Raw genomic sequence first — 26,213 nt, 5'->3', positions numbered from 1 at the left:
AGGATGGAGGAGTTGAGCCTCAATTTCAACCCAGTAAGGGATTTCAGTGTTGGTGTGGTACTTAGTAAGTTGGCTGATTTGGGAGGCGAGATAATATTTGGAGACGTTCGGGACACCCAGACCCCCTTTAGATCTAGGAAGGAGAAGTGTGCGTAATGGGAACCTGGAGCGTTTATTCCCCCAAATGAACTTGGAAATGTGAGATTGGAACGATTTCAGAACATCTGCGGGGACATGCACCGGCAATACCCGAAAGAAGTAAAGGAGTTTGGGGATGATAGTCATTTTAACCGCAGCTACGCGTCCTAGCCAGGATAGGTGATAATTTGTCCAGGAAGATAATAAATGTTTAAGGGTAGAGAACATAGAGGGGTAATTGGAGGCGTATAAGGTATGGTAGGAGACTGTGAGGTGGATACCTAAATAAGGGAAGGATGTTGAGTTCCAATTGTAGCGGAAATTCTGTTGGATAGTTGAGACAGTAGATGGCAGAAGGGATATATTGAGGGCTATAGACTTATTTTCATTTATACGTAGGCCGGACATATCCTCAAAAGTGTGAAGAACCTGGTGTAGGTTAGGTAAGGAAACGTGCGGGTTGGTAACAATAAGTAGTGCATCGTCAGCAAAGAGATATCTTATGGTGTGATTTGCCATGTATGATGCCAGTAATGTCTGGGTGAGAGCGGATGAGTTGGGCTAGGGGCTCAATAGCAAGGGCGAACAGAATTGGGGAAAGGGGGCAACCTTGCCTAGTACCTCGGTAGATATAAAACGGTGCAGAGTAGAAACCCGAGTATTTGATGCGTGCAGTGGGGCATTCATAGAGTGAGGAGATCAAGTTAAGAAAGTTGGGGCAGAACCCTCTAAGCCGTAGTGTGGAGAATAGATACGGCCAGGCAATGGTGTTGAAGGCTTTTCGAATGTCTAGGGCGAGTAACATAGCGGGGGTGTTCTGTGTTCTGAGGTTGGTTATCTTGCGTATATTGTTGCTGGCTTGTCGTGTGGGGATAAAGGCCACTTGGTCTCTGTTTATAAGAGAGCCTATCAGTCTATTAAGGCGTAGGGTGAGGGCTTTAGCCATAATTTTTAGGTCGACATTAATGAGTGATATGGGTCTAAAATTGGACCATAGTGTGTGATCAGTGTGGGGTTTCAGGATCATGCAGATAGATGCCATAAGTGAATGTTTGTGAAACGAGGAACTAGTCCGAATCTGGTTGAAAGCGTGTGTCAATAAGGGGACTAGGAGGTCTGAAAATTCTCTATAATATGGGGCCGTGAATCCGTCGTTTTTTTTATGAGGGCGAAGAGATTTGATGGAGTTGCTGATCTCTTCTTCTGTAAAAGGGCTCTCCAGCGTGTCAATCTGTCCTTTGGAAAGGGAGGGGAGGGGGAGATCTTTAAGCGTATCCTCAACCAGGGAGGCAGGCGGTTGCTCGGGAGCAGAGTATAGTGTGGAAAGATGTTTGCTAAAAAATATCCAAAATCTTGGTAGGGGAGCATGTAAGGGAACTAGTACTGGTGCAAATATTAAAGGGTCTGAAAGAGGGGTCTAAATTTCGGAGTTTGTTCGCCAAGAGAAAGTCTGACTTGTTACCTTTTCGGTAATAATTATTGGCAGTGTGGTGTAGTTGCTGTTGTGCATGATGCGTCAGATGGAGGTTAAGATCACGGCGGGCCTTTTCTAGGTTCTGTTTGGCGGACGAGGTAGGGGTCTCACAGAAGGACTGCAGAGCTGTATGAAAGTCGTGTTCTAACTTGCGGAGTAACTTCAGTCTTTCCCTCTTTAATCGTGCGGCCAGCAGGATCATTTTCCCTCTAAGGACCGGTTTGTGCGCTTCCCATAGGAGTGTGTGGGGGGTGTCAGGCGAGGAATTGAATGTAATCAGTTAGAGCAGAAAGGATGTGGGAACGGGACGTTGGATCAGTGAGAAGGGAGTCATGAAGCCTCCAGGAGGACGCTGTATTGATTGGGGTGAGATCATGAAGAAATAGAGATACAGCAGAGTGGTCAGACCACGGGATCGGAATTATGTGAGAATGGAGGATCGAGGGAGTTAGAGTTGTGGGAACAAAGATATGGTCTATCCTGGTAAAGAGGTCATGAGGGTGGGAGTAATGGGTAATGGGAGTATTGGGCGGAGAGAGAGAGGGGGCCGGAGAGAGAGGGGTGGAAATTCCATTCTGAGGGTTTGTTCACACGACGTCCGGACCAGAACCGTACGCTCATGCATCCAAAATGCATCCCAATGTCTCCCTATGTGTTTTATGGGCTACAGTTCTTACATGCGCAGTTCGGTCAGGTCCGGAAAGAAAATACTGCATGTCACATTTTGTCCGGTCCGGAAACGCACAAACGCATGAAATGCAACGGAAATGCGCCAAAACGCATTGCAATGAAGATAGCATACTGACAGCCCCACTCCAGCAAAAAAAAAGTTTTTATTTTACTGGAACAAGTCAAAAACGCATCAAAAACGCACTGCATGCATTGCACCACGTCTCCAGATCTGGACCAGAAAATCGTGTGAACAAGCCCTAAAGCCCCTGTTCACACCCAAATGTAGTGTTGCATGTAGAAAAACACATGTTACCAGGCAGTGCAGGAGGATTTGTCCGCACAGACTCAACAGGAAACGCACAACACAATTATTTGGTGCGTTTCCCCATTAGCATCCCGTGCCAAACACAACAAACTACAGCACTTAGGAAGCCGCTCTCTAATATAAATCAAATATAAACTTATAATAATAATACATATCAAATAAATATTGTTACACTAAAATAACAAATAACAGTGCAGACATGTTTATTATCACACAATTCCAAAGTGGTTATTGTGACAATAATATTTCAAAAACATGTTTTGTACCAATAATCTAAAATTATACAGGTAAGTGAATCCAAAACCCCGGTGATGTTGCACCAGAAAAAAATCCAACAGGGTTATTCACACAAAAGGGTGATCTGAATTGGAGAATGTTTCCACATCAGCTATGTTGTTCCCGGTGCTGTCATCCCACAAACAGGTGTTTTACAATAGGTGAGTCCAACTTCTCAGTCTTGTCTCATTCAGGTTCAAAACAATATTTTTCAAGTGAGTAAAATTCTTCGGTGCTGTCACACTGCCATCAGCAATCCGAAGAAAATGCCAGATCCTCCACCAATGTGTACAACTTCACACATTATGACCTCCAACCCGCCAGATCCTCCACCAATGAGTACACCTTCACACACTATGACCTTCAAGCCGCCAGATTCTCCACCAATGAGTACACCTTCACACACTATGACCTTCAACCAGCCAGATCCTCCACCAATGAGTACACCTTCACACACTATGACCTTCAACCAGCCAGATCCTCCACCAATGAGTACACCTTCACACACTATGACCTCCAACCCGCAAACCAATGAGTACACCATCACCACACACTCTGACCTCCAACGCGCCAGATCCTCCACCAATGAGCACACCTTCACACACTATGACCTCCAACCAGCCAGATACTCCACCAGATTAAGTAATAGAAAAACACAAACTCCTCTCCCCCCACAGACAATTACTTAATTACACGTGCACCATATTGTGGCGTACGCCATGCACATGCGCTGCAATGCATTGTTAGAACAACGCATTGCACTATGTCCTCAATTTCTTTTTCTGTTTTTTTTTTGTGCACTGATACTGATTTTAGGGCTTTATCAATTGAATTGTGTATTTTTATCGGTTTAATATTAATTTGAGAAACATTTGCGAAATTATCGCAGGGCCTACAAATTTAGTAGCACCATCTTTATATTCTACCGCGCCTGTGCTTTCAGAAAATATATGGTTTGGGGGGTCTTTTACAAAAAACTAGCAATGCAGCAGTTGAAAATCAAATCAATGGGGAAAAATTGCAAAAATGGCGTGGCCAGCTGAGGTGCAAAATGTTCCGGAGGGCTTGGCAGTTAAAGAGTTAAAGCCATTAGTGTGTGGCCCCACCAATAAATACACTTTCGTTAAAAAGATCATGTAGAGAACAGCAAGATGGCTTCCTTCAGGAACCTCAAGCAAGACCACACCTGCGATAGCCTTCTCATCAGCAATCTACTGAATAATAATAAAGAATAATGACACAAAAGAACTCTACAGGCCCTCAAGGATTGCAAGTACATTGTGGAGTCCTTAAATCTATCCCTATATGAATATAAAGGGAAGTTGGAATCAACACACATAAAAATCATATATTTCCATTGTGATTCAACTGTGGGTGAAGAAGGAGATGTGGTCCTGTTTTTGAGGCATACTAAACGATTGTTATTTCAGTGTCGTGAAGGAGTTCTGTGAAAATAAATATCTATACAAAACACATAAAATCCCCAGCGCACCTGCAAGCTAGCCTGCAACAAAACAAATAACCTTGTCAACAGTATGCGTTAAAAACAATCTATCGACTGCATTAATATGCTCACACTTGGAGACTCGGATAGATAGAGTTAGGACCACACTTTGCAGAGGTGCCTTGGGCGGCAGTGTGGCTTCTACATATTTTTGGACAAAAGTTTGTGCAACTAAAACCTCTGTTTTTAACGCATACTGTTGACAGGGTAATTTGTTTTGTTGCAGGCTGGCTGGCAGCTGCGCTGGGGATTTTTTGTTTTTTGTATTGTTGTAAGCCTTCCCATGTGCGCCCTGCTATAAAGGCCGGTTATAGATTCATGCATGTACCATTTTTTTCTAGTTTGAAAATAAATATCTCCCCGATAAGTCATAGTGTTGCAAAGAAAAACAATTCAGAACCTCATCATGTAGTGGTTGTTTAGGGAAGAGGTATGGTTAGTGTTACATGTATTCATGCAGTATTAAACATCTTTATTTGTTAGGCATAAGCATGGGATGCCTACGTAGTCTAGGGATGCCTGAGTATCAAAACCAAGATGGCTCCCACAGGTGGCAAGATCCATAACAGGAAGAAGAAGTTACATATGTCAAAAATAGAAACAGGTGATGTAGTGAGAAGAAAGAACTTATGGTTAGGACTTTGTATGTATAGAATTTGGAATACAAGCAGCATGAAGATGGGGAGCTTAGATAGAGTGGTACGAAGGATCAGAGAGGTGCTACAGAGCATTCTACCAATCCTTCTAACTCTTACTAGCCGAGTAACCCATGGAGGTCATGATAGATAGGTGGACATAAGAAGAAGGTGAACAAAACAAAGAAAGGTAAAATAGAGGAGGCATTCTGTAGGATATAATAGTTGCCCGGTATAAAGGGAAAGTTTTCCTGGATATATGCATGCTAAAAGAGAGGAGTGTGGAGCTGCGGGCAAGAGAAAATAACCATTTATTGGTTATCATGAAAAGGGCCACAGACTGTGGGTATGGATCTCAGCAGTCACAATGAGTTTCATTCTGGGGGTATCTCTGATGTATTAAGAGAGTGTCTTTGCATGAGATCCTAAAATTATGTGCATGCAGTACATGCTGGCCTCATTCAATGATCAATTGAATTTGAATGTCAATGATCCGCACCATGATATTATTGGTCTACTCGGTAGTCAATTATTATCCTTACGCATTTTGGGTATTTCATACAGAAATGAGGTCCTGGGTGCATCATGTTGACAAAGTCAGATATATTTGTATGCATTTACTCCCATCTTATATGCATCCTCAATCTACACAGATAGTTCCTGTTGCAATCTACTTATGACAACTATACTATACAGTGTTACTTAATATTCTTTGCAATATATCCTTCTACTGATCATTCATCACAATCACCATGATTCCTCCAATGTCTGATGTCTGCTGCAAATTGAACAAAACCCTTTTCTATTTTGGCAAATTAATTTGGAAATTTGTATGTATATTCTCCCTTATTAGTGATGGTATTGATGTCGGAGTTTGAAGCCCTGATTGGGTAAATCAATGCATCTGACCACAGGTCAGGTGCAAGACTTTACCCAATTACGGCACAGTGCGAGCCATGATTGAGAAAAGTCATGATGACTTCTCCCAATCATGGCTCACACAGCTAAGTCCTGTCAGGTGCCAGCAAAACATAAACAATTAGTCAGAGCTAGCGGTGTGTCACCGCTAGCTCCACCCAATTGTTTATATGTTGCCGGCATCTGCCAGAATGCCATTCAGCGGCAGGAGTTCGTTGCGAGCAGACTGGTCAGCGGGTTTTTAAAAAATATTTCTATTTATTTTTTTATTTCGTCAAGTCATCGGCATCGTGGACAACACTGGACATCGTAACTGACCCTGGATTACATTGGCGGATCAATTTTTTTTAATACATAAATAAAATACTTTTTTTATAATTTTTTTTTCAAAAGTCTGGCATATTTAAAAAATTTTTTTTAACCCTTTAGTGAATGGGTGGGGTTAAAAGTACCCATTACGCATTCATGAGGGGGGCCGCATATTGGTGACCCTTTATTAAAGGGGTACCCCAATGTGAATAAGCCCTCCTGCCCGCACCCCCACAACCAATGCCCCAGGGTTTACGAGGGAGAGGCGAGGTGACCCTGAAAAAGCACCTTCCTAGTGTCAAGGGCATATGGCCTGGTATTACCGGGAGGGGGGTAGCCGTTCCCTTGCCCACTCCCTTTTCTGCCCTGCCGGGCCTGTGCTTGGATCAAGCGTCTGGTTAGACCTTTAGGGCCTGGTATGACTTTGAGGGGAAACCCCAAGCACTTTTTTTGTTTTTTTTAAATGGGGTCCCTCCTAAAATTCCTACCAGACCTTAAGGCTCTGGTATGACTTTTAGAGGGAACTCTACAATTTTTTATACTTTTATCTAAATGGGGTCCCTCCTAACATTCCTACCATACCTAAGGATCTGATATTGTTTGGGAGGAGGAACCACACACTTTATTTTTTCTTTATAAATGTCACTTTCTGCTGCAGAAGGTTCCATACATCGTACAGATCCGCCACTTTACAGGCAGATTAACCAAACACCCCATGCATGATTTTTAAAGGAATTTTTAATTGCTATTGTTTCACTTCAAGTAATGTTAAAATCACTACTCCTTTAAAAACGTTATTTTTAAAAGTGTTTATTTTTGCATTGATTCCTGTCCCCCAGGGCAGTACCCGGATCCCCATACACCTTTTATGGCCAATAACTTGCATATAAGCCTTCAAAATGGGGACATTTGTTTTTCATAGTTCTGGTCCCATAGACTTTCATTGAGTTCTAAGTTTGAGTTCAAACTTTTTCCATGTTCTAAAGTTCGAACTCGAAACAAACTTAGCTGTGTTTGGCCTATCACTATCCCTTATAGCCTTTTGTACAACATTAAACAGATTCACATTCTAAAACAGAAACGGAAACCTGGTTGATCCTGGTTTAAATTGCTTATGACCTTTATGAGTCAAATTCATCCTCATTTTCCTTGTCAGAAACATGTTCTTCCTCCCATAAAAAGCGTGTAATATTTTCTAGAATATTATTTGCAATCAGTAAGTGAACCTTCCAGGATCCCTGGTCCCTGCTCCCCTCTCACCTTATATTTGGGTGCCTATACAAATTTTAAAGCTGGTGTTGTTCATCTCCTCATGTGTCTTCTTACTACCTCCTCCCTTCCTATATACCACGTTTTTAGTGTTTATATGTCTTTACATTCTTGGAGGATATATTATATAAAGCCAAATACAAAGCACATGTTGAGTTCCTTTTTTAACTTCTTGACTTGTTTTAAATGATACAATGAGCATCTGCAAATATGTCTCTAGCTTCTCTGCCTTTTCCAAATCCAGTTTGTACCTGTAATAATTCTACCTTGTAAAATATTATACAAATAGTGCAAAAACAGATATAAAACATAAACATGTAGAAACCAAAAATAAATAAATAAAATTGACCCCACATCTTTATAGTTTCACTGAAACTGAAATTAAGTTTAATCATGGAACGTGATGTGAAGTCATCTTTATTTACGTATGAATTCTGCAGTAGAAGTTGCATCAATGTACCGTGTCATCCCCCTTCAAAGGCTGCAGCAGGGGCATGCTTTTTCATTTTATCTCCAGCTACTAATCTCCATCTACTAATCGAGAATGTGGCTGACTGTGACATGCATGAGGTCTGGATCATGACTAGCTCCCGTTGTTGATTTCAGTTTTGCACATTACACATTCAATATCCTACTTTTCCTGACATTCATGTGTTCCCCCTATTCTATTGTCCCAGTCCCTCTGAAATAAGTTGTACCCTTTGACATTTGCAGTACAATTTTTGAACCAAGTTTCAGATATTCCCACAAAGTTCTAGCCCTGCCATTTTTTGCCAGACTTCTAGAATTAATAAACCAGCCCTTTTTATGGAGTTTAGTTTTTTTATTATTATCATTGGTCTCTATTGGCCCCCTAAAAACTTCTTCCGGTATCTAGTTTTTGGGCTTCGATAATCTACATTTCCTCATGTTTATCATGGTCCCCTTTTAACGCCTCTCATGCCTTCTCCCCTTTCCTCTGTGGTAACTTACCTCTTTGATATTTGCTCATAGTATGGCCTGGTATTTTAGATCCCTCCCCCTAGTTCCTAGTCCACAAATTTCCACCAACCTTGGTACCATTTTTATCTCCAAACAGAGCTGCACCCTCCCCATTTAGGTGCAATTCATACCTGCTGTAAACCGGTAGTGGACTTAAAAGTTAGCCCAGTTCTCCATGAACCCAACCCTCTCATGGTTACACCAAATCTTCAGCCACCTGTTTAGCTCTTTTAGCTCTTGCTGTGTCTCTAGTATGACTCCTCGTGCTGGCAGTATTTGAGAGAATACATCTTCAGAGATCCTCTTCTTTAGCCTCTGACCTAGCTCTCTGAAATATTTTTTTACAATGCTCCATCTTCTTGTGACTTTGCCATTAGTACAGATGTGTACCATGACCATTGGGTCTTCCCCAGCTACACCCAACAATCTGAGTATGAACAACAAATAGTTGCGCTAGGAGCAATATAGTGTCCTTTAGTTTACCAGCTGCTACAATGTGTGGTGTGACCCATGTAAATCTAAATGGCTAATATGTTGTGCTAGGCCAGAGTGAACTAATAATCAACATGAATTATCCTCTATTCAAAAATGTAAAACGTGGATGAGTTATTAAATCTAATCAAATATAATACCTATGAAAACTATGAATAAATAAATAAATTGTTCCGTGAATATGTGAAATAAATAAATTATTCCATGAATTTTACTGTGTGTGATTGGTTAATCAATTCCTGGTGAGTGTAGAATAATAAATCAATAGGTGCAATGTGAGTGAAAGAAATATGTGTGACAACTTATGAATAAATAACTTGTTCCGTGAATATGCAAAATAAATAAGTTATTCAATTAATTATACTGTGTGTGATGGAAAAGTCCATAGGCGAAACGCGTCAAGGGAGATACCGGCTCCGTCTCGTACAGATTAAATGGCTTGTATGGCTGAGTGTTCCTACCACTCAAATGCTTTTAAAATTGTTTTTCTTGTAAGTGCATAAAAAAACTATTTTTTTACTAATTAAATACTTTGAAGTACTACACTTAGGAGGCTTCTGTTTTTTTCTGCTTCTTCCTCTTTCCAACTACCGGTCGGCGGATATGACTAAGACACACGGGAGAAGAAGAGTAAACCGGAAGGGAAAGGAGAGGGCGACATCCAATCCAATCCAATCATTTACAGACTGAAGGTGGAGATGGACGATTCTTGCTAAACCACCAGCGATTGTTGCAAAGACATCTCTGGAACTTATCCATCAACAGGAAAGATAAATAACTTTACCCCCTATTATGTATCATCCATTGTTGGGGTGAAGGAAAGGACTTTTTGGACCGAATTATATGGGACTCGGTCATAGACATTTGGGAGCTGACCCTCTGTTACTATAACCCTGAATAAGTGCATACAGTGTTTGGGGTTGTGCTGAAGACAAACCCCACTTGCGGATTCAGTTTGTATAAATGCATTTAATAATTTAACTGTCAAAAGGCTGACCACGCTCACGGTTTATACCCACATTAACTTATATGGCGTTGTCTTTAATATAGCATACAGACTGCAGTCACACATATTTATTTCACTCACATTGAACTTATTGACTTATAGTTCTACACTCACCAGGAATCAACAATCTGTCCATGCAATCTACGATGTGCCAGACACGAGTGGTAAACAAGATACTGTTTGGAGATCAAGGTGACAGATTACTCTGTCTACACTCCTCATAATTGAGTCCCCATGCTTTTCTTGATTACGGTCCTGCTATCCTCTATACTGAAGCAGTCACTCCCCCGGGCAGCTAGAGATGGTATTCTGCTCCAGTAATGCTACCCTAGCACTAATATCCCCAATATCATGTATATGCACATATTTATTGGGATATAACAATTAGAGATGCACAATACCATTTTTTTAATATCAAGTACGAATACATTTATATTTTGGTCAGCCCTGTGCAAATCTGTCTGGGTTCAATTTATGGAGGGTAGTTTGTTGCTGCTTGAAATCTGCAAAAAAAACCAATCTTAGTAGTGATCTTTGGCAAACATTTAGCAAAGAAAAAAAAATACAGCAGGGAGACGGTCTGGTAACTATGACATTGAGGGTAACATTGGAAAAACACCAATCCTTTAAATTGCGTGCTTTACTCATTCATGTGCTACACACACATACACACCATATGGATTGAACCTGATGGACCTGTGTCTTTATTCAACCTCAACTATTATGTAACTATGTGCTTGGGAGAAGTATTTCAGCAGTATGTGGTGTGATGGTTGCAGTCTCATATCCTGCTGCGGCCATTATTATGTAATGATTTCACTCTCAGCCCCACCCTGTACAGAGATTTCCCAGCTTGGAGGATAGGAATCTAAGTGCTAGCAGCCTAACCTTACAGCAGAGCCACTCTCCCTGGCACTCCATCTTGGGTCAACTTTCCACTCGAATAGGCAAGACAGCTCCAGGCCCAAATCCAGACATCCTTTTTTAGCCACATTCAGGCCTTCCCTATGCAGCAGGTCTAAGAAGACCTGAAGCAAATGATAACACTGGGCTTAGGGGAGACCAAATGAACACAGAGCTGTCAATTTGGCTTAGAATGTTTACAGCTCAGTATAGCTAAATTTGTGGAGTTGCCCGGCTTAGGACAAGGTGGTTACACTTCCATAAACTTTAAAAGTAATGCAGCACAGTGGCGTAGTGGTTAGCACTTCTGTCTTGCAGCACTGGGGGTCCCTGGTTTGTATACTGGCCATGTCACTATCTGCACAAAGTTTGCATGTTCTCCCTGTGCTTGTTCGGGTTTTCTCTGGGTACTCCGGTTTCCTCCCACACTCCAAAGACATGCTGGAAGGTTAATTGGCTCCTCTCTAAGTTGGTCCTCTATGTATGCATGTGAGATAGGGACCTTAGATTGTAAGCTCCTTGAGGGTAGGGACTGATGTGAATGTGCAACTGTGTAAAGTGCTGTGTAAATTGTTGGCGCTATATAAATACCTATAATAATAATAATAATAATAATAATACATTTGCCAAACATAAGAAGGCCTTATTTGGACTAGGGATATACTTTTGTATTGCTGCAAAGAAGTCATTAACATAGCTGCAGTTTTAATGCTCTCTTTTTTCTCAGCTCTATATACCCAGGATTGGGTTTATACTTCCCGCCCAGTAGTCCAGCTGTCTTGTGTTGCCCATCCCATGCCTCAGCAAACTAGGTAACATTAATATTGCACTATTAAGTTCACATATCAAAGTCACACATACAAATAAGCACATGAACACACCGCAAACGAAAGTATAATTCAAGGTATGTGAAAGGCAATAAAATATTGTACTCTCATCTGCCCACAGAGATTCAGGGCAAACCAACAGCTGTGCATTAGAAAAGTCTCAGGAACTAAACAGCACCATTGACACAGGTGAGGCTCCAGATCAATCTGCAGAGCTTCCCCACTGTGAAACTCAGGCAGGTGTTGGAATGCCAGCACCCTGAATAGCAACTTGTTCCACTGTGTTCCTTCTCAATGTAATTTGAGGACACTGGTGTACATTTGTCTACTTACTGCTAGGGTAGCTTATAGGCAACACATTTCAGGAACCCCCATCTATTTCCAAAACCACACAAGGTACGTTTAGACTAGAGGTGGAGAGACTAAAATAGAGAGCTTCCTGATCTGGGCAAGTACACCCAGAACCAACAGCTACAAGAGTATGACAAACTGACTAACTACATTACTAGCATTTGGTCTCTAGGCACAGTACATCATTCCACCAGCAAAAATACAAAAAAAACTTGTGCAGGGGCTGTAGTATTGTGAACCCAACTGGATTATCCTGGTAGGTGGGGTGATCTTTACAAGACTTTTGTTACACAATGGAATGTGGTACATACATATTACACATTAGTTATACCCCTCCATTCATCCCCTTCCCTCCAATCCATTACCTTCACCACCATCACCCCCCTTTTATTTTCCCCTCACTTCTCTTTTTGGGTTTATTTATAGGTGATAAAAGACTTGAATGTGCAAATGGTAAATTATTAGAAATATTTGATGCATAATGTTAAGTTAATTTGGTAATATTATACATTTACTGGTTTTATGCAGGGGAGTGTAATCTAATATTTTGTGTTGATATATCAGTAAGGTCAGTATACCCTCCAATGCTAAGTAGGAATAACCGGATGCGTGCATTTATAGTTGCTTCTCCCACATACCCTCCTAATCTGCAATTAAGCCCCATTAAGGGGCAAAAGATGGGAGAGAGAAAGCTGGGTAGGGGTGTCAATATTTTCACTGGAATAAAGTTTTTTTGAAGCCTCATGGAAGTGGTGTGTGTCTTTGAACTAAGTGTTCTGTGATACATTACTGGAGTCATGTCGGAAGATGGCTGGCCACTTCCACCGTAGTGTGAAAGACAGCCATCTCCTCAGGCTGGAACAGAGGAAGGAAGGCAGACCTAGTGGAGCATTGCCTCAAACAAGATGTTTGGATGAGGTAGAATTCGACCTCAGCTATGTTGTAGCATATTCTGAAACAGCAGAAGGCCATTCATGCCAAGGCATATGAACATAAAATTAGTACATAGAGACCATTAGCCAGGGAGGATTGGGCCTTGATGGGCCAGGTTGTGCCAGTTCTAAAGCCGTTGCATGCTGTCACATAAAATCTGAGCCAAGAAAACGCAAGCGTAGCTCAGGTTATACCCCTCTTTACACTTCTCAACAGCAAGTTAGAGGCCTTCCTGTCCTGTTGGGAACTATTGACTGGTGACCCTCTACAAGAAGTTTTGGCACTGATAAGGAACCTGAGAGATCATTTGGTCAGGCACCGGCAAGAGATGATGGACGCTCAACTGGAAGGCATGCTGGCATCCATGTGTGATCCTCAGATCAAGGGCAAGATGGTTATAGTCTGCAGTACCCTGACCTGTTGGAGGAATAAACTGATTGAACAGGTGCTTGAGAGGGAAAGAGGAACGGTAAGGCTGCTAGAGGGGGGAAATGAGGAAAAAGAGGAGATTGAGGAGTATCTGTCTGATTCAATTTCATCTTGCGCTAGCAGTGCACAATCCGCCCAGGCAGCTGCTTTTTGGGCTGAGGCAAGTAACAGCTTGTTGGGACGCACCAGAGTGCCCCCCAGGATATCAAAATTGGCACAAGAGATGATAGCTTGTTACCTCTCTGACACCCCATTGCACCCCTCAATCAATCCCTTTGAATCCTGGCAGGAGAAGAGTGAGATGTGACCTTCACCGTACCAGGTTGCCAAGGAGCTACTGCCCTACCCCCCAACCACTGTCCAGAGTGAAAGGGTCTTTTCTGTGATGGGAAATATTCTGTTCCCCCGGGTCCCCAGCTGGCCCCCCGGCTAATGAAGCAGATAGGTTTTTTTTAAATAAACGTGCCCAAGCTGCAATACCTTTCCCTCACTCTGGACATAAATTAAAATGTCCCAGAAATCCAGAATAATGTACCCCCAAGACACCAAAACAAGTCTCCTCTTTGTTTTGTTCTGGGTTATCTGACGCTAGCCTTAAAAATTAAACAAGTTTGTTGATTGTTTGTTCTTGCTCCCTGTAGCTCCCTGGGCCATTAAAAATAAGGAAAAACTACAATTTTTATTTTTTAAAGAGCTTTAAAAAAGGTTGTTGGCTGTTGCTTGTTTGTATATTTTTGGGTTCTTTTAAGCTGTTTTAAGATGCTGAGAAATTCTGCCCTGCCTCCCTCCCTTGCTCCTTCCCTGGGCAACTTACACATTTTTTAAAAAAGTACCTAAAAATAATAAACCACACAAACACAAAAAAAAGTTTGTTGGTTGTCGCTTGCATAGCTTTTGGGATTCTTCAAAGTTGTTCTAAGATGCTGAGAAATCCTGCCCTGCCTCCCTCAGCAACTCTTTACCACCACCCTCCCTGGATTTCACAGTTGCCTATGCATTGATGGCAGCTCCTTCTCCAGATTTTCTTGATGTTGTTATTTTTTTAGATTCTTTTTGAAATGTGTGCAAGCTGGCTATTTTTCTCCTCAGGCGGAGAATGTCCAACTTAGCATACACAATTTTCATAACTCACTGAGCTTGGCATAAGCCTCTTTGGTCTTGATGCGGTCGCACAATTCTTTTGATTTTATCTTCCAGAGACATGACAATTCTATGTACATATCAATGAATTGTGGCAGGAAGTCAGGTGAGGTAAATACATGTATCAACTATATTTTTCCTGCACAACACAACACAAAACATGCACTTGCCTAATGTTTTCTACCAAATACATGACAAACATATATTAGCTTCCAATTGAAGGAGTGGATGTCTAAACATGTTTACACTAAAAGCAAAGTGGTTGCCCATGGCAACATTTCTGTGAATATAGACATGCCTCCTTCCAGGTAGCAAGGTAAGAGCCCCCTTCCCATATGCAGTAAATGTGGATAGGGTCTGTAGAATATTGTCTTTCAAGATCTTGAAAAATTCAGACGTAAATCCGTCTGGACCAGGGGTGTCTTAGCTCCCGCCAATCCCGTGATAATGTTTAACATTTCCATTGAGAATTATTACCTTTTCAAAAAATTCCTCTGCTTTCTGATCATCTATGGCACCCACAATTTGTAGAGAGCTATAATATTGCTCCAATACCCCATTTATCATGACCGGGTCGGATACAAGGTTGATAGAGGAGGTTACAAATAGGTGTAGGGGGCTGATTGATTTTAACCAGACATGCCAGGAGTTTGTGGTTGAATTTGTGGTGACTTCCACATAGTTTCTCTTTTTTATTACCCACAAGATCTGTTCCCAGGGTGAATAATTTTCTAAACAACATGAATCCATTCAACCACCCAAAAGATCCATTACTTGTATCTACAGTTATATACTGTACTTGTCTTTCAAGAACCATTAACAAAAATTGTCTTTTCCAGAAACTGTTTGGTATTTTTCCAGTAAATTGTTCTAAACAGAACCTGGAAGAAAAATAGTTATATCCCGTATTCCAATCACTACAATGTCTACACTGTGGTATATACTCTGTCTCACGCTCTACACCTGATACATTTGTATAAAGATTGTGCAAATTGAATAAATAATAAAATAAGTTGTGGTGGTAAAGCAGAATTAAAGCAGTCTCTGTATGGAAGTACAAATACCAGAGAAATCATGGTAGGGGGTTGATCTGTGGATACATTTAAATGGGTCTAATATTCCAAATGGGTATATTCTTCATACAGAGTTTGATCAGTAGGCTGCTCTTATATGCACATGGGCCATGGTATGGCTTTTATGAATCATGTATCTTGAAAACTGGAGCAGAAGGCTACTAAACAATCCAGAACATGTAATTGTTTGTAACATCCAAATAAAACTCAACATATTTTAGGGCTTCTAGGGACCTCTTTATCAGGGCTTAAGCAATGCTGAATTTAATCTGGACAGATAAAAGTCGTTATTTCTAAGGAAGGTAGGTTATGAATGTGCTACAGTTTAGTACTGCTTTGCTTCAAATATAGCAGATTCTTAGCTTTAGTTGACATATCTGTCCATAATTTGACAATCAAAGTTACAGAGTAGAAGATGAGATATTTGTAACCCAGTAAATTTGGTAAATCATTAGGAAACCTAGGGCTTTCCTAACCAGTTTTCTGATGGAGCTTCGGTTGCATCCTGAAGCCTAATCTCACCATCATACACTTGCACACTGCCAGGCACCAAGTGAGTAGAATTCAATAGGGAGCTCCCTTTATTGTATAGCTAAAAAAGTTTTTTTTTGAGAGGTAAGAGGCTCTTTAGGTAAAACAAAAAAGATTTGCCTATAAATATATTTTACATGGTGAATGATTGCATGCAAAAATACTACTACTGTGAGTTTGTCATTGCTGTTTCCAGTTATGCTTTGCTATGCCCCGTGCTCTTCACTCTGCCTTTTATATGTAAATGTTATTCAGTGTATGTTATATAATGGCAGTTATTCAGTGTAAAATAATGTATATCTGAAACAAAATATGTCGTCAGGTAATATGTGCTTTTAAAGGAAGTGGATATGTGTTTTTTTTTCCTTTTGAGGCTTTATCTCTCTAATGAATGGTCATATGGAGCTGTACAGAGCAGCGGGAGAGGTTGAAAAAAGTTCACCAAGTCACTCAATTTTTAGTTATGCAAACCAGGCTTTTTATAAAAATAGAAGCTGAGATTAGCCTGGGAGAGGTTAAAAAAGCCCAGAAGTCCATCTGTTGCTTTAAAATAATCAATAAAATATATTTATATGCCATAGTATTTATTGCACAACTAAAAATAAAAGAAGCATTTTCTAAACCTCCGCATTAAACACACACTTACATAAATAGATCAATTACAAAACATTCTATATTCCATTTAAGATGAATAAATAAGTCCTGATGGAATAGAGATTACTAAAACCTTGAACCTTATCTATGTCTCTACAGTACAGATAATTATGTATTTCTAAACTTAGTAACCTATTCAGAAGGAACATGGCTGAGTGGTTTCATTTACAGGAGATTCTTATGAAGAATAAAGCAGAAACTGAATTATAGATTCAAATTATTTTATACATCAAAAGTATAAATTATAAAAATGATTTTTGGGATGTTGAAGGCTAAATAATAAAATAATTTGGTGGGTAACATTGTTTTATTTTGAAAATCAGTATATTTGTTGTTTTGTTAAAATCTTTTCACCAATATGATTTTTCTGAGATTCATCTCAGGTTTAAAAAAAAGGATGTATAATTTTGGCAAAAATATACAGCAAAGTACACCAGCACTGGAGCTCAGTATAGCAAATATCTCCACAGCCACCATGTATTTCCCTCTGGTGCTCAGATAGGCCGGGATTATGGCAATCCAGACACTGCAGAACACAAGCATGCTGAAGGTGATGTACTTGGCCTCATTAAAACTGTCTGGTAATGTCCTCACCATGAAAGCCAGAACAAAGCTCACAGCTGCCAGAAACCCCAAATAACCCAACACAGAGTAGAACCCGATAACTGATCCTTCATTACACTGAATGATGATCATATCTTGATAGGTGTGCATGTCATACTCTTGGTAGGGAGGAGACACTGACAGCCAAATAACACAGATCAGAACTTGGACAGAGGAACATTTAAAAAATGCAAAATAAGACACTCTGATCCCCACCCATTTTCTCCAGGAACTTCCAGGTTTGGTAGCTTTAAATGCAATGCAGACAGTGATAGTCTTTGCCAGAAGAGAAGAGAGGGCAGCACAGAAGAAGATCCCAAATGACATTTGTCTGAGCATGCAGGTTATATCCACAGGACGACCAAGGAACAAGAAGACACAGAGGAAACTCAGCAAGATGGAGGTCAGAAGGATGAAGCTCACAGTCCGGTTATTGGCTTTCACTACTGGAGAGTCCCAGTAATAGAGAAAGATTAGTAATATAAACAATGTTATCGCTGAAAAAAGTAAAGCACATAATGAGAAAATTGTCACAATCACATTGTCTTCATAGGACAAAAAATTATATGTTTTAGGAACACATTTAATTTTTCTCTCATCGGGCCATTCTTCATTGGGACATTTGTGGCAGGTTTCACTGTCTGTTAAAATTTGGAAATAAACACTTGTAAATCAGACATGAGAGCATTTTGTTAACAAATTAATGCATGATACCTGGAAAGTGGAATTTTTTAGAATCTCAAAGGACACTACAACAACCTATAATATACAACGTATGTTGATCAAATGTGTTCATTCTGCAGCTTTGTTCCCCAAAGTTAGTGTTGTAGCTCCTAACAATGAACTTCTCTAATTTGCTACCTTTTGGTCTGTGAAATATTGTTCTGCCACCGGCATGTAGAAATAATAGGCTTACCTACCTGCGAGAAAACATCTCTTTTTACAGCAGCTTCAAGACTGTTTTCCTTTAATAAAAAAACTTCCCACATCCCTCGAGCCAAAAATAAGAAAACAAGCGCATGTTGGTTCAGGCTCCATTTTAGAACTAATGAATGAGGAATCCACTGTCATACACAGCATGTGTCTGGAGGAAAGAGCCCAAATCTCTCTTAGGCAGCATCTCTAGTATGGATGGACTTGTTTCTTTGAACATTTGCAAAATATTTATCTACATGTTTTATATACTGAGTCTATGTTTCTATTTTCTTTATCACCAGTTTCACCCCACACTGTTTTGTGAATAAAGCATCAGGATTTCACCCAGTCCGAGTTATTGCAGAATATGAGGGTTTAGCTGCATGTGGAGCTATACACAGGACACAGGGCAACTTAGGGCAAGGACAGAACAAATACATTATTGGAAAGTGTTTTGATGTATCAATTCCATAAGTACAATAAGATGCTTGTTGATCCAAATAGAATTCCTTATGTCAGTGTTGCACAAAAATCTGAAGCTCACAAGTTATCACCTCATACCAGTTCACCTTCAGGCCACAGAACACCTCCCTCCCATATTATGGAGAAGAAGAGAGAAATAGGTGTTCTGTCATTTAAATCTGGAGAACAGCTTAGGGTGACCATGATACTCCATAGACAGACTAAAGTGAGTGAGTGTTGTCACCTTTGTGCAGGAATTGTGTTACTGGCAGGATCACCAGATTGAAACTATAGTAAATAGAGCCCAAAAGAAGAAAACTAATACAGCCAAGACATCTCAGCTCTTGTAGGCTCTAACATATTACATGTATATTCTTATGCATAGATGCACTTTCAATGAAAAGGGCACAGAGTCAGCCATAGAAAATAGAGGAAGAGGGATGTTTCTTCCTGATACCTAGGGAGGACTGTTACACTCACTGCTACATCTGTATAGAGCTTGGGATGTCATGGCTTCTTATGGGAAATGAAATGGACAGAGATGGACATCTAACAACATTACATAGTTACATAGTTACATAGTATTTGAGGTTGAATTTGTTAATATATTGGTAAACATTTTTGGGGTTCTTTTTACTATTCATCTGCCAATATATTGAAGAACCACAATATTGCACCTTTATGGATTCAAAAAATAAAGCAACTACAGAAAACTATAGTTTAGTTCAGTGATAGTAAGTAAATTGGTGATATGGTTATCCGCTTTGTGCCATACCAGTTACATTGGACATCTCGCCCTCAGAACATGGGATGCAGTCATAGCAGCACACATGGTTTCTTCCATTAGAAGCTTTTCTGAACCCATGAGGACATTGGTCATTACATCGGGACTCTGGAATCTTGAATTGAAAAATAGAAACAATTACAATTTTAGCAATTTAAGATTATTAAAATTATAGATTACATCAATGATTTGACAATCTACCAGAACATCTGACCTTTTTGGTGATGTGTACCAGAGAGGAGTAAAATTGGAAGATTTTACTACACCAAAATGTCAGCAATTTTGGGGAACTTTTGCTAAAAGCTTGCCAGTTTAATAAAAATTATTCAAAGATGAAGGCAAAGTCAAGGTTTTTTTTTAGATGAGCATTACACCCAAGGGCCATTTAAACTATCCTTGAACTGCTTTGGTGTAAAAAACAACAATGGTCCCCCCAACATTAGCACTAACCCTAACAAATGGTAAACCTAGAGAAAAAGGTAACACTTTCTTTGTACACACACTAAGTGAGTATCTTTACACTTGGATAGCATTACTGTTGATAAATAAAGCCATGTCATTCAGAGACTGGGAGATTTCGCTTTGCTGAAATTCAGGGAAAATTCATTACATTTTAGCATTGGGGAAGGCCTTTATCCTTCCTGGAAGGCTTTCCACGATATTTTGGAGTGTGACTGTAGGAATGTGGGCCCATTTAGCTAATTAAGCTTTTGTGAGCTCATGTTCTGCTGTTGGATGAGAAGACATGGATCACAACTGAAACTGAACTAGTAGTGCACAAAAATCAATGTGACACTTTAGTTGGATCTCTAGACAAATACGGCTTACATTTTATTTATACATAAAACACTTCAGGGTGCATTTATAAAACATTCGCAGAGCCATTTGTCCTGCAAGTCTCTGTGTACTTTGGTTCTGCGTAAACAAGGGCAAAAACAAAATACTACATTAAGGCCACTAGATGGGGGATGGGGGATAGGGCACTTATCAATACATTCTTATTTCCTATGTTACTTAGTATCCTCTAGTGCAGTGGTTCTCAACCTGTGTAACCTCAGGACCCACATTTGTCCTTGGTCGTTAAGCCGCGACCCAAGTTGCACTGCAATGTAATGCGCGGTACTGCGAGTTCCGATGCGGCCAATAGAACTGTGGGCGGGAGGTGCGTTTGGGGTGCCATTCAAATGAATTGCAATGCACTTCTCACACAACACACGTGGTAGGTGCGATTGCGTGGTACAGTGCATTAATCGCACGGGACTGTGCGATTGGCGCACTGTACTAGTGTGAATGGGCCCTCAAAGACACTGATGCACACAACCACAGACACAATCTCACACACATACATACACACTCCCAAAAACAATTTTTTTTGTTTTTAAGCTCCACCCAGTCTCCCTGTTGGCTGCTGTGCTGTGATGGAGTTCCATCCATATGTGCATTGCTTGTACAACTCCCATGCACACCCTGTAGAGGTGCCAGGAGCCAGTATGTGATGTCACTCCGGTCCAGGCACCTCTACAGGACATATGAGGGATCTGTAAGCAATGCACTTAGGGATGGAGCCCACCCCACCTCAAGCTGACACTCGGTACTGGGCAACGTATTTTGAATGGCTGCTTTGCCACTCACCTAGAAAAGTGGAAAGAACACGTGACCCACTGAACACGGGGCCGGGACCCACTTTTGGGTCAGGACCCACCAGTTGAGAACCGAGGCTCTAGTGGACAAATGTGGTAATTTTCTGATATTTTATTTTATCTGGAAAGAAAATATACTAATAACATTTGTTTTTGCCTCTGTTCCCACAGAACAAATCTACATGGAGATTTGCAGGGTGCATGGCTCTGGATTTTTTATAAATATACCCCTTCCTGGGGAAAACACACAGACTCACTGTAACTGGGCACTTTTTGACACCATTGCCTAAATAGTTCCAGTTACATGAATACATAACACATCTTTTTATTGTCTGGTCTGAGTGCCAATTTTTGAGTAAAATGTACAAATAAAGCGAGACTATCGTTAAATACACATAGTCAGTTCTTACAGTGGAACTTTTCCATGAGATGTTGTTAACCTCAATACTGAAAACATGATCCTCATCTAGAGTTGTGTTGAAGACGGTCAGTGGCACAGCGACAAATTTAAAGTCGGTCTCGGTTTTGGATATGATAAAATTTGCTAAAATCAACTTGGTGGAAATTTCTGCTTTGTCATTAAAGAAGATCTCCGCTCCGGTGGAATCTGTGTAATGAACCTTTCTCACATAGCTGTGCAGCTTCCATGGGAAAAGTGAGACACAACTATTAAAGTAAAATACACTGAATATGGGAGTAATATTTAGATATTTCACAATTAGGCAAAATATTGAATGTCCACATTGTCAAACATGTGGTGATAATTGGGAGATTTTGGCGAAATGTCACCATTTTAGAACAATGTGTTGTGGAGTCAATGGGGAAGGATAAATTAGTGTTTTTGGGGTATTTAGGGAATCTTAATGGGCTTTACCACATTTTCTGCCATTTACCAGTTGGTATTTAACATCTTAGATAGCCGAGCCAATTTTGTTGCATTTTTAGCATGCACTAATACATTGCACAATATTTACTTAAATAATCAAAAAGATGACCCAACCAATGGCCTATATGTTTTTTAAATCAGAAGCAGTTTATATACTGTGTACAAAAACAAGTGCCCTTGCATTTGTATATCAAATCATACATGTAAAAATGTTAAGCAAGCAATACTTTAAAAAAATAGTATATTATTATGAGTATCTTGTTTTCCCAGGTTGAATGTAATATCAGGCAAATGCCACATTATAGCCACTAGATGGGGAGAATTAATTCCTGCACTCCTCGGCTCCATCTAGTGGCTATAATTAGGTATTTCTTCAGATGATACATTTAAAAGGAGAACTATGGGGTTAAGTCTTTTCCCCATAGTTCTCCTTAGGGTAACGGGAGGACACAAACTAGCGTCCTCCCGTCACCCTAGGCTCAGTATATAGGGAGCTACAGCTGGGATCCGCCCAGCTGCGTGACTGACAGCTGGCTCTGCCTATCTAGAGGCAGAGCCAGCTGTACCAGCCCCCTCTCCGTCTGATCCACCAGTCAGCGCTAATCCAGCCCCTCCCCTGTCATGGCAGAAAGCCGTGACAGGATCGAGAGGTGAGCGAACGCCGGTATGTGTTCGCTCACCTCCCGATCTACTGAGCCGACCTATGACAGTCTCATTGTCACAGGTCGACTAGAACTATGAGGTGAGTGAAAAGCACTCGCCTCATAGTTCTCCTTTAACTTGGATTGCAAATGATACTTACAGAGTTATCCCCAAAAAGTGTGAAGAGTTTGGAGAAGACAGGAGAAGTGAACAATCTAGGAAAAAATAGCTGATAAAAAAAAATCTCCAATTCACTTTTCAGCTCAGTTATTTTGTCCTAGATTGTTCACTTCTCATGCCTTCTCCAAACTCTTCACCCTTTTCTGAATAACCCTGTAAGACAGTTTGTAATTGCCTCCATTTACACAGAACAAATGTAAACAGAGGTTCACTGGACAAATGACTCTGCAAATTGTTTTTCAACATAGACCCCTTAGTCTCAGTAAGTAGGATACATATAAGTTATTCGAAAAAAAATGAGCAGAGAATGTTATGGGCTAGTTCTCACCAGCCTCAGTGCGTTCCGGCCCAAATCTGGCCAGAATGCACTGGATCGCATTATGGCCGACTCATTTTGTTTTGCGGTGGGGGTGCATTGAACTCAATGGCACCAAAGCCACACCCTCCAATGTGCATCATCCGCAATTAGATCAGTGACTGCGTTTCGGCTTGAATCAGGCTGGAACGCACTGATGCTGGTGTGAACTAGCCCTAACTCTGTTTAATAAATAGGATACAGCTGTGTTCATTTCAATTCAGTCAGGACTGAGTGCTCAAACTGAACACAGCTTCACAACTACCAGTTTACTCCTTTTAGTAAATGAACCCCAGTGTATTTATGACCCTTGATGTTTCCTCTCCCCTCCTTCTTTACTTACCTTCTGCTTTTGTCATGTTGATACTTGAGGAAGTGACCAAAACCTAACAGTGTTCTTAAAACAAAGTTGGCCAGTAAGTAATAATACCTGTATGTTCTTTTTCAAGCTATGTCTAGGATGTTGTTATCTACCAATGCTACTACTGAATTCCTAAGGAACTTTGCTCAGTGACATGAAGACAACATTGCACATTTGTATTTACATTTGTCCCCAGTCAACTATTTCCCCTCATTTCTTGCTGACATAAAAACTTTAACATTTAGAACCTTCTCTTATTTTCTTTCTCATTAGCCATGATCTCCAGAAAAAAATAGAGAGGATGAATCTCTCAAATGGGGATACAGATAACAACAAAACCTGTCAGAGCATCAAACCCTTCCCTGACTTATTAAAAAAAGCTAATTAACATTAATATCACTTGCATACAGGTAAGCAATACAAAACATAGCAACATGTGAAAATGATAGCATGTGCTGCAGAGGCTTTGGGAGGTTTTCCACCTTACATGTTAGTGATGGACACTCCCCCTGGTTGTTAAGTTTTAACCTAAGACAAAACTGAGGAAATATAACTATTAACTAAAATCTTTTCTTATGATGTGATGTCCATAGATCAACTCAATGCAATTGCCTAACAAATATATCATAAATCATGTACAACATACATTGTTTAAAGTACAGGCCATTTATTTTTATATAAAAACTTACGAATTGCTGTAATTTATATGTTCCTAGTTTGTCTTTGCTAAACTTCATTCTGTGCAAAGCCTGAGCCATGATATAAACGGAGGTGTATGCATAGGAGGGCTTTGAATCCATGATGTCGCCTAACATTTGGGAAATATGGTTTGTGCCTGGACATTTTCTCCCAGAAAACGTGTATATAAATGACAAGACATAATTTTTGTATTGGTTTGGAGAAAGGCAATGGAACATTTGAAGCCAAATGTCTTCCAGTATTGGATCATTTGGGTATCTGGATGGATTTGCACTGTAAATAAATGTATCCAAGCTTGGAATTGTTTTTGTTGGTAATACAAATATTAAGCTGCAATTAATTAGGGAAAATAATTCAGTGTCCATAAATTTAGAATTGGTCCAGGAGTCATGAAGTATCAGGGTCTTATTTTCTATAGTAGCTTTTAATTCATCAATTACAGACACATAGTCTACGGAGAAAAGACCACACATTATTATGACACTACTACTTGACTTCTTAGCGGTCAGCATTCTCTGTTTATTTGTCTGCTGATTATCTATAAGTTTAATCACAAACTCAATGCAGATGGCGTGCTGAGTCATCATTTTGCTCAGTTCTTGTAATTCTTCATCTCCACTTCCATCACTCGGTGTGATAATTCCAACCCAATTCCATCCAAAATGTTTCATACACTTTATAATAGATGTGTAACGGACCCAGTCATCCTGAATAATTCGGTAATAAGTTGGATATATTAGCCTGTTACTAATAAGGGGGTCTGTGACTCGATAGTTGATCTGAAAAACAAAAATTTAAAAAGTACTGTATGTGCATATATACATACTAGGGATGTCCCGATACCGATACTAGTATCTGTATCCAACATGATACAGGGCATTTTTTACGAGTACTTGTAATCATGAAAATGCCCCAATACTAAAGGCAGATACTGCCACTTTACATTTTTTTCAGACGCAAAGGCAGATGCCGAGCGGAGTACGCGTTGCCTTCACCTCCCTCTTCCCGAAGTATTACAGCTCTAATGCTGCTTTTCTGGTCTTCATAATGGGCAACAGCCGGCAGATCTTCGAAGCCTCCCCCTACTCTGTCTAACCAGCCATTAACCCTTTGCTCGGGTCACAAGACCATCCTCAGCTGCCTCAGTCCACCAATATGGTGTCGGACCACATGGCCGCCTCTGACACTCGATCTGAGTCTCGTTCTGCAGATGCATCCCTCGACTCCCTGGCTGATGCTCCAGCTGCCGCAGATGGAGCCTTCTCCCCGAGCCGCTCTACTAACAGCCGCTCCTCCCGATCCCCGCCACCAGCTACAGATGAGCCGGCCTATACAAAACAGCCTACACACGCTACTGCCAGGGCCGCAAGGAAGCTGCATAAGCCGTCAAGCATCCCTGCCTGTCACAACTCCTCTGCACTGCATCAGGCCTCCCAGCACTCTAACAATGACCTCTGCTACCATGCTACTCAACGGTCACCATTAGGCCCCGCTCCTGGGACCCCTCCACTGTCTGCTCGTTCTTCCTCAGCCCCCAGACCTCAACGAGCTCCTAGATCAAGTGTGAGGCCCTGGTGAGACCCAAATGCATCCCAGATGAGAACACACACAGCCATATATAATTGCTATATAATCATGGAGTGATGGGATCTGTAGTCCTCTATTGCTTGTTGCTATTCTCCGTTGCTGTATAATCATGTATTGAGTTACAATTCTTCATAATTATAAAGAAACTGCCCTAAAATCAATAGTCTGTATTGTTTTAGAAAAAATGTCACATGTCCCTTTAAGAAAAAGTATCGTTAATTGGTATTGAAAAGTACATGAGGGACGGTACTTGTACTTG

General features: G+C 40.6%; 1 protein-coding gene across 1 annotated transcript; it reads right to left on the bottom strand.

The window, feature by feature from the left end:
• Positions 1–17,179: 17,179 nt before the first annotated feature.
• LOC108800756 (vomeronasal type-2 receptor 26-like) lies at positions 17,180–24,468 on the bottom strand. The gene is made up of 4 exons (XM_018572750.1): positions 24,358–24,468; positions 21,655–21,885; positions 19,596–19,719; positions 17,180–18,084 (listed from the first exon to the last, which is right to left on the bottom strand). The coding sequence occupies exons 1-4, from the start codon at positions 24,466–24,468 to the stop codon at positions 17,180–17,182; spliced, it is 1,371 nt and encodes a 456-aa protein (XP_018428252.1).
• Positions 24,469–26,213: the final 1,745 nt, after the last annotated feature.

This window comes from Nanorana parkeri, unplaced genomic scaffold (genome assembly GCF_000935625.1).
Source record: "Nanorana parkeri isolate BGI_ZX_2015 unplaced genomic scaffold, ASM93562v1 scaffold2121, whole genome shotgun sequence".
Lineage (NCBI taxonomy): Eukaryota > Metazoa > Chordata > Amphibia > Anura > Dicroglossidae > Nanorana > Nanorana parkeri.
Note: the sequence above shows the minus strand (reverse complement) of the source record. Positions and strands in the feature narration are given on the sequence as shown.

Bases quoted from the DNA above. Each gene is read 5' to 3' on its own strand.
- LOC108800756 (XM_018572750.1), bottom strand. From the start codon at position 24,468: ATGGATTCAAAGCCCTCCTATGCATACACCTCCGTTTATATCATGGCT. The intron at 21,886-24,357 runs GTAAGTTTTTAT...TTCCCATGGAAG, and splicing joins CATATAAATTACAGCAATTC to CTGCACAGCTATGTGAGAAA. The intron at 19,720-21,654 runs GTAAGAACTGAC...TTTCAATTCAAG, and splicing joins TCTCATGGAAAAGTTCCACT to ATTCCAGAGTCCCGATGTAA.